Source organism: Carassius gibelio, chromosome A24 (genome assembly GCF_023724105.1).
Source record: "Carassius gibelio isolate Cgi1373 ecotype wild population from Czech Republic chromosome A24, carGib1.2-hapl.c, whole genome shotgun sequence".
Classification (NCBI taxonomy): domain Eukaryota; kingdom Metazoa; phylum Chordata; class Actinopteri; order Cypriniformes; family Cyprinidae; genus Carassius; species Carassius gibelio.
Genome location: NC_068394.1, coordinates 20,065,531 through 20,079,732, shown reverse-complemented (window position 1 = coordinate 20,079,732; position 14,202 = coordinate 20,065,531). Strand labels below are relative to the sequence as shown.

Here is a 14,202-nt window from a genome sequence, read left to right as displayed (position 1 = left end):
TGTGTATCTATGTCTGTGTGAGCATGCCAGGCAGAGAAACCTGTTAGAGAAATCTGTGTGTGCTGCAGCAGGTGTGTGTAAACTCAGGACTGGCTAGAGACACAGCATTAGAGGAGGAAATCTGTGTCAGACAGCAAAGATGGATCTCCCCTAAGGGATCTGATAAATAAGGAAAAGATATATTTGAAAAAAGGAAATGCAGCTTTTTCCTAGGAGAGCTTCAGCTTCAACTCTCCGGACAAACGCCTCAGTTAAACATTTAAACTAACATTGTGATATGCTTAAACTGTTTTGTATTTATCGATTTTATTTTAGGTAAGTCGTAATTATTTGAGAAGGCTAAATTGATCTATGATCAAGTCACTGTCTGCCGCTGGCTGTTAAAAAAATTAAATAAAAAAGAAAGAAAGAACCAACTTACATAAAAATTGTATAAACATTGGACACAACTATGGGGTACCACTGTGCAGCAGCAAGCATCAAAATAAAAAAGGAACCTCAGGGTTGATCATAGACTATAAAAAAATATGGACGTAGTGTCCGTGACGTCACCCATAGACTCCTCAATAGCGGTTTTGAAGCCTAAAGTGTGCAGAGCGGGCCGTCGCCATCTTGGCAGCGCGTCACCTTGCGACTCTCCTGGATAATCAAAAATGGGCAAAAAGGCGGGAGCTGATTGCTGAAGCCGCGCCCACCTAGCGAGACGGCATTGTCAGCAGCGGCAATCCACCTGTCACTCAAGTGACCATGCCCTTAATTATGCAGAACTTTAAGGCTCAATATAATTTAAACGGATGAGTTATAAAAACGTTCACCCCCCTCACAGTTGTCTTGAAGGGCAAAATTAGCAATATAGACCAAAATCTCTTTTTGAACCAGGCTGTAAACATGTTTTTTTCTGCTGTAAAGTTGGGCAGTTTAACATGGGGAGTCTATGGGACTGACTCTCTTCTGCAGCCAGCCTCAAGCGGCCAGTAGATGAATTGCAGTTTTAGTCACTTCCTTATTGGCCTCAGGAGAGAGAGCGCGAGGTTGCCGCTCGGGGTTGATCTAAGAAAAAATTTGTGAAAATGTATAGGGCTCCATTCCTATATTTTGCATGGGCCCCCCAATTTACTAAATCCGCCTCTGCTATTGCCCTTAATTTCCCCACACCTGTGAATGCCAGCCTCAGTAGACGTGTGTATATATTTGTATATATGTTCTCAAGGTTAGTGTCAGGGATCTGGCAAGCCCGGCTTACACCAATCAACAATGCTCACAGTCCCCTGAGTATTAACCAGCCACACCTGCCAGCATCAGAATATAAACACTTACCCTTACCACAGTTCCCCGTCAAGCCTTCAACAAGAACAGTCTCATCCCACTTGTATCCTGGGCTTCTGCAAGCCAAGCGTAACGTATACTCACCTTCGGTGTTACACTAACCTGTGTCTTTGTTCTGCTACCCTCAGGACCACGGATCAGCAGTTCGCTACCAGTGATTCGATGGTCGTTGAAGTCTCCTATGATTACCCTGAGTTTATACTGTCTTCGGCAACCTTAGGAAGAAGAGAATCTAAGTGAGCGATCAGTAACTGTGGCTTTGACATTACAGAACCAAGCGAACTCACCTGTTTGCATTCCCACCCCATGTGACTCCCATACTGCCCGCATCTGAACTACGGAGTTTCACCATGCACTTAAGGATAAGGATTCACCGAGCACTTGTATATATATCATTCAATAAATCACTGTTCTGAATTCACCTACCTCTGTCTCCCGAGTCTATCCTGACTGAAGGCTTGACCTAAACAACAAGGATGAATTCAGCGCAGTCACAGGATAGCGCTTCCGCTAGTTCGACTCCCACGTCGGTGTATATGGCAAGCTCGATATCATGACCAGCGCCCTTCTCCAGCAGGGAGGAGGACTGCAATGGGTTTCTACTCCAATGTTCGCTTGCACTGGAGCAGCACGCACATCAGTATTCTACGGAGAGATCAAAAATCTTGTTTATCATACAGCAATTGTCCGGGCCAGCACTGAGATGGGCTGAAGCGCTATGGTTCCAGGAATCCACAATCACCTCCTCAATACAGAACTTCATAGGTCATTTCAAGGAAGTGTTTGGATGCCCGGTGGGGGATTCCTCGGTCAGCGATCATAAAATCATCAGATAAGCGATCAGATAATATTCCCCCCCGAAGCACACCAGAAAAAGCTCCAGAACCACCACCCGAAAGAATGCAAGTGGATTCCCAGAGGTTATCTCCAGAGGAACGAAATCGACGAAGAGCACAGAAATTGTGCCTGCACTGCAGGAGGTGATCATTTCATACGTACCTGCCCATCTCATCCCCCATGGTTAGTGGTGAGTTCGGTCCTTCCTCAACACTCTAACCCACTAACCATCTCTGTGACTTTGAAGTTAAGAGGCCTCGATGTACAGGTTACCGCCATTGTTGAATCCGGATCAGCTGGAAATTTAATTTCAAGAAAACTCGTTAAGACCCACCATCTCCAGAGGGTTCAAACTACACAGCCCTATTCCAGCTGCGCGATCACAGGATAAATGATCGATAAGGGGTACATGACATATCAAATTGCACCAATCACCCTTTGTGTTGAACCTAAACACCAAGAACAATTTACACCTCTCATACTTACCAATAGTCGCGCAGAACTCATACTCGGCCACCCTTGGCTGATTCAGCACCAACATTTAATAGACTGGACCACATGTAAAATTCTTAAGTGTGGTTGTAAATACCAAAATGACCAAGTAAGTCAGGGATAGGCAACTCCGGTCCTGGAGGGCCACTATCCTGCAGAGTTTAGCTCCAACCCTAATTAAACACACCTGAACAAGGCAATCAGTGTTTTCGGGATTACTAGATAGATACAGGCAGGTGAGTTTTTATGAGGGCTGAAGCTAAACTCTGTAGGATAGTGGCCCTCCAGGACTGGAGTTGCCTATCCCTGAAGTAAGTCATTCCATGCATTATGTTGATAACCAACCTGTCCCAACACCACTGAATTCCACGTCCATTGAGAGTCCCAAAGAAAACCAATCCGTCAACCATCTTGTTATGCCTTCTTTGCAGATGTCTTTAACCCCCTCGCAGCCTCTAAGCTCCCGCCACATCGTCATTAGGATTGCGCAATCGATCTGGTCCCCGGAGAGGCCATTCCTAAGGGATGTATTTACTCCCTGTCCATCCCGGAACAGAAGGCGATGGAGTACGTGGATGAAGCCCTTAGGCAAGGGTACATCCGACCATCTACTTCTCCAGCAGCGGCTAGTTTCTTCTTTATTCTATAAAAGGATGGAGTGTTAAGGCCTTGCATCGACTACAGAGCTCTGAACAAAATAAAGGTAAAATTCAGCTATCCTTTTCAACTAATTCCATCCTCTCTTGAACAGCTACGAGATGCCCGTATCTTCACCAAGTTAGATCTACGGAGTGCATACAACCTGGTAAGAATTAGAGAAGGAGATGAGTGGAAGACGGCTTTCATCACCCCTGCTGGACACTACGAGTACTTGATGATGTCGTACGGTCTAGTAAACGCCCCCTCTGCCTTTCAAAGCTTCATGGATGAGCTCCTCCATGAGTATCTGAACCGTTTTGCTCTCGTCTACAAAGATGACATCCTAATTTACTCACCCAATGAAAAAGATCACCAATGCCCAAGTGCTCCAACGTTTAAGATAATTCTCTCTCTTTGTAAAGGCTGAGAAGTGTGTTTTTCACCAGCAATCCATAGAGTTCTTAGGATACACAATCCCAAAGGAAGAGGTGAGGATAGATGACCGGAAAACTCAAGCTATCACATCATGGCCTGCACCTAAATCCATCAAGGAGCTCCAGAGATTTCTTGGCTTCGCCAACTTTTACCGCAGTTTCATTCACAACTACAGTATGATAACTGCACCCCTTACCTCCCCCTTGAAGAGGAAACCCAAGCCCCTTCAGTTGAATCATGAAGCGGAGCAAGCAGTCCAAGCTCTAAAACCACCTTTATCACAGCCCCAATACTTCATCACCCAGATCCCGAAAATAAATTAATTGTTGAGGTGGACGCCTCCACAACTGGCATCGGCGCCATCCAGTCCCAGTGTTCTGAGAACGCAACCAGACCCAATGCCCTGTGCCTACTTTTCGAAGAAATTGTCTCCAGCGGAAAGGAATTATGATATAGGCAACAGAGAACTCCTAGCTGTGAAACTGGCATTGGAAGAGTGGAGACACTGGCTAGAGGGAGCTAGACAAACTTACTGGTCATAAGAATCTCCAATACCTGAAGGAAGCCAAGAGACTCAACCCACGACAAGCCAGGTGTGCTTTATTTTTTTACCAGGTTTCATTTCCAGATGACCAGGATCTAAAAACACTAGAGCAGATACTCTGTCCCATCTTCACAATCTGGAAGAGACTCCTGAAGAACCAGAGCCCATTTTACCCACTAAAATATTTGTTAACCCCATCCAATGGGATCTAGACTAAATGCTCCGCGAACGGGCTCAACTACGACCCCACTTGCATGTCCACAAGGAAAGATCTTCGCCTCGGAAGAGCATCGCAGGGCTCTTATCTCACAAGCACACTCCTCAGTGGGAACTGGACACCCCATGGTAAATAAAGCTGTTGCTTCCTTACAACATAAGTACTGATGGCCAGGAATTCACGAGGAAATCCAAGAATACATCAAGGGATGCATTCTCTGTGCCATGACCAAGGTTCCACGACAGTTACCCACATCGCCCTTGGTCCCACATTCACCCCCCCTTTAAATAGGATTTATGTAAAAATCACTCCACCTGCTTAGCATTTTACATACAAATCCTTTATTCTTGTAAAATTAACCCAAATAACAATTACATTGCTTACAAATCATATGCTGCCATTGGTTTATTAGCTTCAAATCAAAGAAAGCAAGAAGTTGAACCCCCCTTTACAACAATTCTTTAAATGTGTCAATTATTTAATTGCCCTGACTAATATCAGTCTATTTCATAATATTGTATGATAACAAATGCTACATAACTGAAGGTCTGAACCCATGGTAACAGCTCAGCTATGACCTCATCTGGGGGTCAAAAGTTATTTACAGAGAGGTCACGCTCTATCGTCCACACTTCTCTAACTTTGTTCTTGAGTGTTTCACTTTCAAGCACAGACTTGGGTGAAGCCTTGGCTTTAAGAGTGTTTGATGTCAGGCCATTAGCACGCTTTAGAGAAAAATACCACACTTGGCTTAGAGGAATAAGCAAGGGTTGGTGGTATGGTCTCTTTTTGTTTCTGTGGGTTATAACTCGGATCTTGACGTGAGACTTTTAAAAGGCTACATGGATGTGATCCATCCCACAAGTGATTTATCATGTAATCAGATTCTGGGTTTGTGGTTATCATCTCACATCAGTTTAACATATGCCTTCTCATCTCAAATTCATCACCCAGAGGCAACACCACGGCAAGTTTTATTGTTCCAATATCCTTATTTATTCCTTATTCAATATGATCCCTGATAACAAGAGATGCTTGCAGAACAGCTACCTGCCGAGAACAGCACATTCCTGAGAACTGATCGCAGGAACTGGTGACTGTGGGGGAATATCTAACGGCTATGGCGAGAGACGCAGAGATAACATCGGAACTTCCCAGCTAACACTGAAGCTAAGAGGACATTCCCTTGAAGAAGCTTATCTCCTGACCTCACGATCATCAACTTCAGCGTGTCTGTTTAACGGAGATTAAAACTTGCATTCCTTGTCAGATAATCACTGTTCGAAAATGCCCAGAGAACAAGGGGATCTGGCCCAAGGCTAAGAGAGAAGACCAAAGACACTCATTTTAGTCTGCCTAGATAGAACTGCTTAAAGTCTACCTAAAATCAAAAAGGACTCTATTTACTTTATTATTACACATTCTAACAATTTTTTTGTTTGTTTGTTTGTTTGTCTTTGTAATTTTTGTAATCATCAAAACGTAATCAGTCACTTATTTTGCCTTTCGACTTTTTCTTTTCGAATGAAGTCACATCCCTCAAAGTGGCCACTTTTCAATTCACTATTGATCAAATCAAGTACTGTCATTATTTAGTTAAATTCATTTTTTTTTCTCAAAAGTACACCACATTAAAGAGGTAAAATTGCAATAACAGACCACGTTCTCTCAGTTAACAGATGTGACTTAATGCAAAAATTTAAGATAAAGAATTGATTTTACAACAAAATCTGACCCATCATTATAACAAATGTACCACTGGAATAATTCAAGGAAAAATGCAGCTTTAAAGGAATCAATGATATGCCAAAACACTTCTGTAAAAATGTATGGCTGTGAATCAGGACATTCAAAAATATAAACCACTACTAAATGACTAAAAATGTGCTAACAAAAGTGCTGTACTCTTCCATTTAAGTTCCATTTAACACATTTTACCACATTATTTAAATCCACAATTCTGACAGTTAAATCAGTGCAGATTTCATCTGTACCTGCCCATTAGTCTCATTTGCTGCATGTTTTCAACAGTTCTTATCAGTCTGCTGAGTCACCCTTGAGAAAATCCCTTTCTTTTTTTACGGAGCTAAAGCATAACTCAAATTCCTTCCTTAATTTCCATGTTAACACCCGCATGCAGACTAGAAGTGATACAGCCCTCCTGTGTCTGTGATCCATGGCCAGTCTTTCAGAAGAGGTCATCCATGTTGTGCATAACCAGCTAACATCAAACAATTCATTGACTGATTGCAGCCAGCAAATTATGTGATAAAATATGGGTTGTAGTGCAAAACACAAAGCTCAGCCCAGATTTGAAGCTCAGCACACTGAAAGACACTATTAAGAGCAGAAGAACGAAATGAAAGCACATTGTCAAATACAGGATTCATACAGTTATTAGAAGCCAGGATTGTCTAGACCACGTTAAGCTCTTGAGAAACCCCCTTCCAACTATGTGTGTGGGTCACTTACTACTTTACAGGCCTAAAGCGAAGCTTACCTGTGCTCTCCTGGGTGGCTGTTGACTTTGCTAAGAGGGGGAAATGACAGCTGGGCTCTAGTTAAGACATGCGCTGTGGAAAAGAATGAGTTTAAAATGTGTATATGTTTGTATGAGACAGTTACAGGAGGAAATGTGAGTGAACACAAAAGATCCAGGTGGGAGAAGGCAATGATGGACCAAAGGAGAGAACGCAGGAATGGATTATCCCTGGATTACTGGAAGATCCCCTCTTATCCAGAAGAAAATGACAAATATACAATATTACCAGTGCAAACAAGAGATGGGAATTTCCTCAAAATTCTCTGCGCCAAGAAAAGTTTAGGCCATCCTGTACCCTTCTATAAACAGAGCAAGACTGGTCAGGAAGAATTGGGAGAATTAGTAACTTCAAGACCTCTGGATGTACCTGAAAGATCACTCAAACCTAAAACCGTCAAAACTCAGAGTTCGGCTCAAGTGTATATCTGCATGTGTATGATGTGATGTTGTCATTTAGGGGTACAATTTAGTTTTTCTAGAAACATAAGGACCAGGTTAGTTTTAAAATTAGAAAACCTCCAATATATTTAATGAGTCATGCTTATAATGCTTTCATTTTTGTATTATTTCACTATGAACTGAGCACTGTGAACATTTGGCTTAACATTGAGTTCCACAAAAGAAACAGTCATACAGGATTAACATGACATAATTTTGAGTAAATTGTGACAGAACTGACATTTTGTGTCACAACCAGGCCTGTCGCGACAAGGCAACCAAACCAAGCTAATGCTTGGGGCCCCGAGCTGGCCTGGGGCCCCAAGACAATGACTGGTTAAGAATGAAATGCAACGACACTGTGTGAGCGCCCCTTTGATCGTCAATGCAGTAAAGTGCAATGACACTGTTATCGGGATCCCCCTCAAGGGGGCCCCTCTCAGTAGTCGCTGACAGCAGCCAGCCAACCACGTGATCTCTGCTGCCGGCAAAATACAAAACCTCCTCGGCAGTCATGAAGTGGAATTATGCTTCAGGAAGCCAGAAGAGAAAGAAGAGAAAGGAAGAGGAGGATAAGAAAAAACAAGATAGTGGTAAGTGATAAATTACACTGGATAAAATAGCTCTACTTGTCACTCTTGTACAAATGGTGTGATTTTGCAGCAGGTAGGCTAGCAAAAATATGTTTATGTTAGCTACAGTACCTGCCTGACGGGAAATGCTGCTTGTAACGTAGTGCAACTTTTTTTTTGAACGGACGGAATATGGGTACTGTAATATGTTTTTTAATGGGATAAGGAAGATGTAGATCTGTTCCAGAATCACTGTTTAGCGTATTTAATGACATGACATTGCTGTAGCTTTGTAATAGGTTTTGATGAAAGTGGCATAGCAAATAGCATGCTATACTATTCCACCTTGATAATCTATTTACCAAACCGGGGTTAGGAAACCCACACAATAAATTCCATGCATCAAACATTAGCTTGGGATGTTTTTAAGCTTCGGTAAGCAGCTGCCTGCATCCCTTCCTTTCTAATATCAAAATATGGCAATGCTAACATATCTTTATGTTTTGTGTAAACTTTATAATAAGTAAAAATACTGTTTGCTAACAGTTAAATGACAATTAAACTAAAGATTAATTAACTATCAATTTACCATCTATTAATGATTGTTATTATAAAGTGTTACCATCTTTTCTTTCTCCTTCAAGGTGCTTTGCTTAAATTTCTCAGCCCTCAGGCTCTTCCTAAGGATACCTCCACTGATGAAGGTAGAGTGAATTTTTCTCACTGAGCTGAGCTATTAATAGTGACCTCTTTCAATATGCTAACAGTGAAATGGTAAAACGTACTTCACAGGTTATTTCAGATTTTAGTTTTTCAATTATTTTCTCAGCTACACCATCAACTTCATCCATAACCTCAACAGATGCATCACTTCTCAGTGCTGATGTTTCCTGTATAGCACAAGGTACCACAAGTTCTATAGCTGATATCCTCCACAGCCCAGAGTTTAAACTGATAAGTTTGTGCTGTCATATTATTAGAAAAAAAAAAACCAGTGCAAATCACTATTGAATTCCCACCAAACTGTGTAAATACCAGTCACTTTTGTCCATGGACATTTCAGAATTTTTAATATACAGTAGTGCCTGTCAAATTTCTAGGTGTCAGACACTCAGTGATGCATTCTGTAACTGAACAGATGGATTTTAATAAAAACATAATTTTCCCCCAGCTACACTTTCAATACCATCTCTCACAGTGGAAGACACTGCATCCAGAACAGAAATTGAGTCTGCACCACTTCCCAACACTGAGGTTTCCTCTGCAGCTCAAGATACCACAAGCAGATGCTGCCAAGTCCTCAGTGCTGTCCGTCTCCTTCTTTGGTGTGTTGCGAAGACTCTATAACTTATTCAGTTCCTCTGTGCAATGCTGGGCAGTTCTAAAGGAACATGTAAAGCAGCTCACTTTTAAACCTTTGTCAACTACAAGATGGGAAGCTTGGATTGACTGCGTGAAGGTGGTGCGATACCAGTTACCAGAGATCCTGGATGCATTGTCTGCACTCCAGACGTTTGCTATAGAGAAGGGGGACTCAGAGACCATGTCCACTGCTAAAAGCTTACATGGTGAGTTGAAGACCTGGTCTTTTCTGCCCTGCACAATGACCTAGTACAATGTTTTGTACCAGATCAATCATGTCAGCAAGCTGCTACAAAGTCCAAATGTTTCCATGGAAACACTTAGATCAGAAACAGAAGGAGTAAAAGAGTACCTTGAAGACTTCAGGGGAAATGGGATCGGTTCCTGTCAAACTGATGCAAAAGACATTGCAGAAAATCTGGATATGGAAATGACCCTTCCTGAGAAAAGGCAGCGTAAAAATAAAAGACAGTCTCTATATGAAGGTACAGAGGAAACTGTAACTTTTTTTATTTATGCACAGTATATGCAACAGCAGTATTTGCAATGTAAACCTTTTTTGAAGGTACAGAGGAAACTCAGTCTACTCCAGACGAGACTTTCAGAAGATACTTTTTTTCTGCACATGGTTGACACAGCCCTCAGAAGCCTAAGTTACAGGTTTTCAAGATTGAAGGGTGTTTATGACCTTTATGACTTTCTGTTCTCAAAGGACAACATGAAGCAGACAATAAAGAATGGAAAGGTTCATGAACGAAGCAAAAAATTGGAACAAACCCTCCATGACATTGATGCTGATGACTTGGCACTTGAGATCAATTCATCTCTCTACACTTTTCCAGACCATGTAGCCACTTTCCCATTTGACATGCTTAATTACATATACAGTGTGAAGCTACTGGATTTGTACAGTAATTTAAGCATTGCTTTGCGTCTACTCCTGACTCTCTCTGTGTCAGTGGCCTGTGGTGAGAGGAGAATTTCAGCTTTGAAGCTGATAAAAAATTACATGAGGTCCACCATGGGCCAAGAAAGGCTCACAGGACTGGCACTTATGTCAATTGAGCGTGATGTTCGCCAGTTTTTGGACATGGAGGACATTGTGATTGCCTTTGCAGAAAACAAGGCTCACAAACAGCAGTTTTAGATAATTTGCACATGTTTGTGAGAACTGAAAAATGTTAATGTGTGTGTGTGTGTGTGTTCAAGTATGTTGAATTTAGTTATTGTGCACTTTTTTAATGTATATTTGATTTTAAGGTACAGTCATGTTTTTTTTTGCAAATGTTTAATTGTTGAAAATGTTCACATTTCAAATATTTTTTCAAGCAGTATTTGCACTGTAAAAAAGTTTTATTTATGCACAGTATATGCAACAGCAGTATTTGCAATGTACACCTTTTTTATTTATATAAAGTTTGGGTGAACTTTAACTGTATGGCTATGCTGTGGTCCTGAAAGGCTTTGCGTGTGTGCGGAGGGTGGGTGGTTGGGGGTTCCTCAATGTCCATTTTACTTGGGGCCCCCAAATTCCTTCAAACGGACCTGGTCACAACGACAATGTTTTTGTTAAATATTTAGGTAATAATTGTGATGTTTCTCTTTAGGTCGGAAATCCTGACTACTTATGAAGCCACACCATAAAAATAAAAATTGTACTACTGTTGCTACAGTCATAAGATGATTCACATAGAATATACTGACTGTCTGTGAGAAGAGGCCTGGCTATTTCTGGATGTTTCACAACACTGGTCAGTTTCTGTATGCCAATATCCTTTTTTCTCCTACATTTGGAACTGAGTCATAGGTGTTCTAGACGGATAACTGCAGTAAATGACCATGAAGAATCACTTGAATCACAGACGAATCACATAAAGCAAGTTATATGACGTCCCTTATATGAGTCCACTGTATAAACCTGTATTTAAAAAAAAATAATAATAATAATTATCTGACCTTTGACTGAAATGAGTAAAAGCCACTTCAAGCCTGTCTCGGCTAACATATCGGTGGTCAGGTTATATGAAATTCTGCTTATTTCCAAAAAGAACTGAAAATGTGGCTATTGTGTGGCAATGGCAAATGCCTGTCAACTGACTGAAGAACCACCGCTACTAGGTCAACAAATAACACATTTCTTGTCTTATAAAACAGACTGACAGAGACAAATTAGCTTTGAAATGAACCCAGCCAAAAACTAGTATATCGCAACTCACACAAAAGCATCCCTTGCAACTGACCCAACAATTGGCCCATAGCTGCAGTAAGCAGAGCCAAAAGAGTTTGTATTGTTATAATTAACTTAATTGGGCAACTCCTGGCCCCGGAGAGGGAAGTTCACATAAACAAGTGAATTTTGGACACGAATACACCCTCCATTAATGAGCTCTGTGTTTACTGAAGCAAACCACACAGAATCCCTGAGCATAAACAGAGCGGTGGTTTGACACTGTGCTCGGGGTCACTATGAGCTTGATAGATGATAGATTTCTGTTAAAAAAAGTGTTGAAGGGCAATATCCAACAAATCCTTACAAAGAGAAGGCAGGACCATCAGTAATCTGGTACAGATGAACACTACTTACCACGATATATGAGAAAAATATGCGTTATGATATTTTCTTCTTAGTGAGCTCAAAGAGACATGACACAATGTGCACTCCAATGAAAGTTATAACACTAAAATAAAAATGTCTCTGTCCTACAAGCTACAGTAAACAATGTCACCAAAAAAAAAAAAAAAATTGCACTCCAAACTGCATTAAAATAATAATAATAATAACATTTTGGAATGATTGCCTGTACATTTAAGCTATTAGGATAAATATAGAATAATGTATTCATATAAAATAAGATTAATTAAAAGTTATCTTTCATGTGCATGCAAAAGTTTTACAAAGGCAAAGGCCACAAAAAATAATTTCACGATTTATAATGTATGAATAAAAGCAAGCATCAATCATAGACAGACAGACAGACAGATTGAAAGAAAGAAAGAAAGAAAGAAAAATTGTATAAAAAATATGTTTGTTCAGCTTTACAGTAAATAGTCAAAGCAGATATCCTGCTCAAAATAAAAATATTAAAAAAATTAAAATTAGTATTTGTACACTAAAGTCACACACATGCCTGAAAGTCATCACACTAGATAAACTACAGTTTTTTAAACTTTTCGACCACTGTGTTTTAGTGGCTGTATGAAGTCAGGTCACACAGGTGTAAGATGTCTTAACAGAGCAAACACAGGTGTAGTTCTTCACATTAACTACGAACATAAAAGTGCCCAAATACAATATCTCTATTTATTAAACAATATAAAGTATCTGCTTTTTAAATAATTGAATGTACATTTTTTGTGAAATATTAGCTTGAAGAGTGCTTGTGCTGTCATTTTTAGAAAAGGGTTTGTTAGATACATATGTATACTGTGATCATTGTGCCTATCTTTAACAAAATGGATGCAAGAGCAAAAAAGGAAATGTAAAAGTTAATCTTACCTAAATTGACAAAACTCATGACCATGTCCGCGTCATGCAGAAACTCTAGTGAAGTTAAAGTGGGTCGTGTGGTGGTGAACAGTGATCTGTACTGATCCACGTCGCTCTTCTCTTCAGTGGACATGCTGTTGTACAGATCCAGCATGAAGAGGGGTGCTGAATTATATTTGCCGTTGTTCAGATGTGGTCTGGGTCTGTGGTTCAGTCCCAGTATGGACAGGATCTCTTTCTGCATCTCTCTTTTCTCTTGAGAATGTAACCTCCGATGAATGAAGTTGGGCTGAAGCTCAGATGGGTCCAGTACAGAACTACTACCTGCCAAACAAACAGTCCACAAGAAGCCCAGAAGAGCAAACCAGATGCTTGTCATCTTTACATCCAGTCTGTGATGATCATGAGGGTGTTTTCACTTCTAAATATAAAATCACTTGGAAGCCAGTGTTTTTCCCTCTTCTCTTCTGCTTCACACCATAGGATCTTACAGCTAGGTTCTTCAGTGGCTCTTAGGTTCAGTGAAGAACCTTCTTATTTAAAGACATTCCTACATGGTTCCCTGAAAGCTCATGATTACATTATCTAAATATGTTGGTGCTGGTTTCTGGGTGCTTCATAAAAGCACTAGTGCATATGGTTTTCTGAAGAACTGTAGAATAAAAATGTTATTGAAAAGGTTATATGGCATCAGGTTGTAAAGACCCTTTGGGTTGTAACTGTAAGCTGCCTCTGCAAAATAATATTATCCTGTGCAAAACAAATAAAGTTGTCGTCCAGGTTTTTCAATTCGCAGAATCTCCATCAATTCTTTTGCGTGATGATTCGTTCCGGACAGAAAACAGCTTGAATCTTCTCTGTGTCCCATCAAAAGTTACTGCTAAGTTTAGTGTAGCCTATAATTCACAACAATGAATAAAGAAAAAAAGTTATCCGTCAATTTTCCAAGAAATTATATCCTTGCGAGCTATATAGCTTCTCCGTTCAGTTCTTCGATGTGACCTCAGACTGATCCCTACAGAATGTGTTTGCAGAGCGGACAGCATCTGTCTCTGAGGCTTTTAAATAACGGGCTGAAGCAGGTAGACGCGTCTCGAGCCCGCCCCACTGCTCGCGTCCAGAGGTGGAGCTTTACCAGACAGTTTTAACATCCTCAAACCCGTCTTTGCGTACACGTCTACGTGTCGTCTTTGTAAGTGTAGATGACAATTTCAGCTTTCTTACCGTGTTCAACTTATGAACGTCGATGATCATGACGTAGGCTACAGCTTCATTCATTATAAGTGCAGTAGTTTCGTCTAGTAAAACGCA

General features: G+C 40.8%; 1 protein-coding gene across 2 annotated transcripts in view; it reads right to left on the bottom strand.

Annotated features, from left to right (window-relative positions):
* The window catches only part of LOC127946072 (bone morphogenetic protein 7), a 56,852-nt gene extending 42,891 nt beyond the window's left edge, over positions 1-13,961 (bottom strand). Inside the window, exon 1 of one of the 2 annotated variants that reach the window (XM_052542385.1) lies at positions 12,901-13,961. In XM_052542385.1, coding sequence (XP_052398345.1) covers positions 12,901-13,270 — 370 coding nt within the window. In that variant the 5' untranslated portion in view covers positions 13,271-13,961. The remainder of the gene's footprint in view (positions 1-12,900) is intronic. The other variant, XM_052542384.1, reaches the window with a different exon arrangement.
* Between the last annotated feature and the right edge of the window lie 241 nt (positions 13,962-14,202).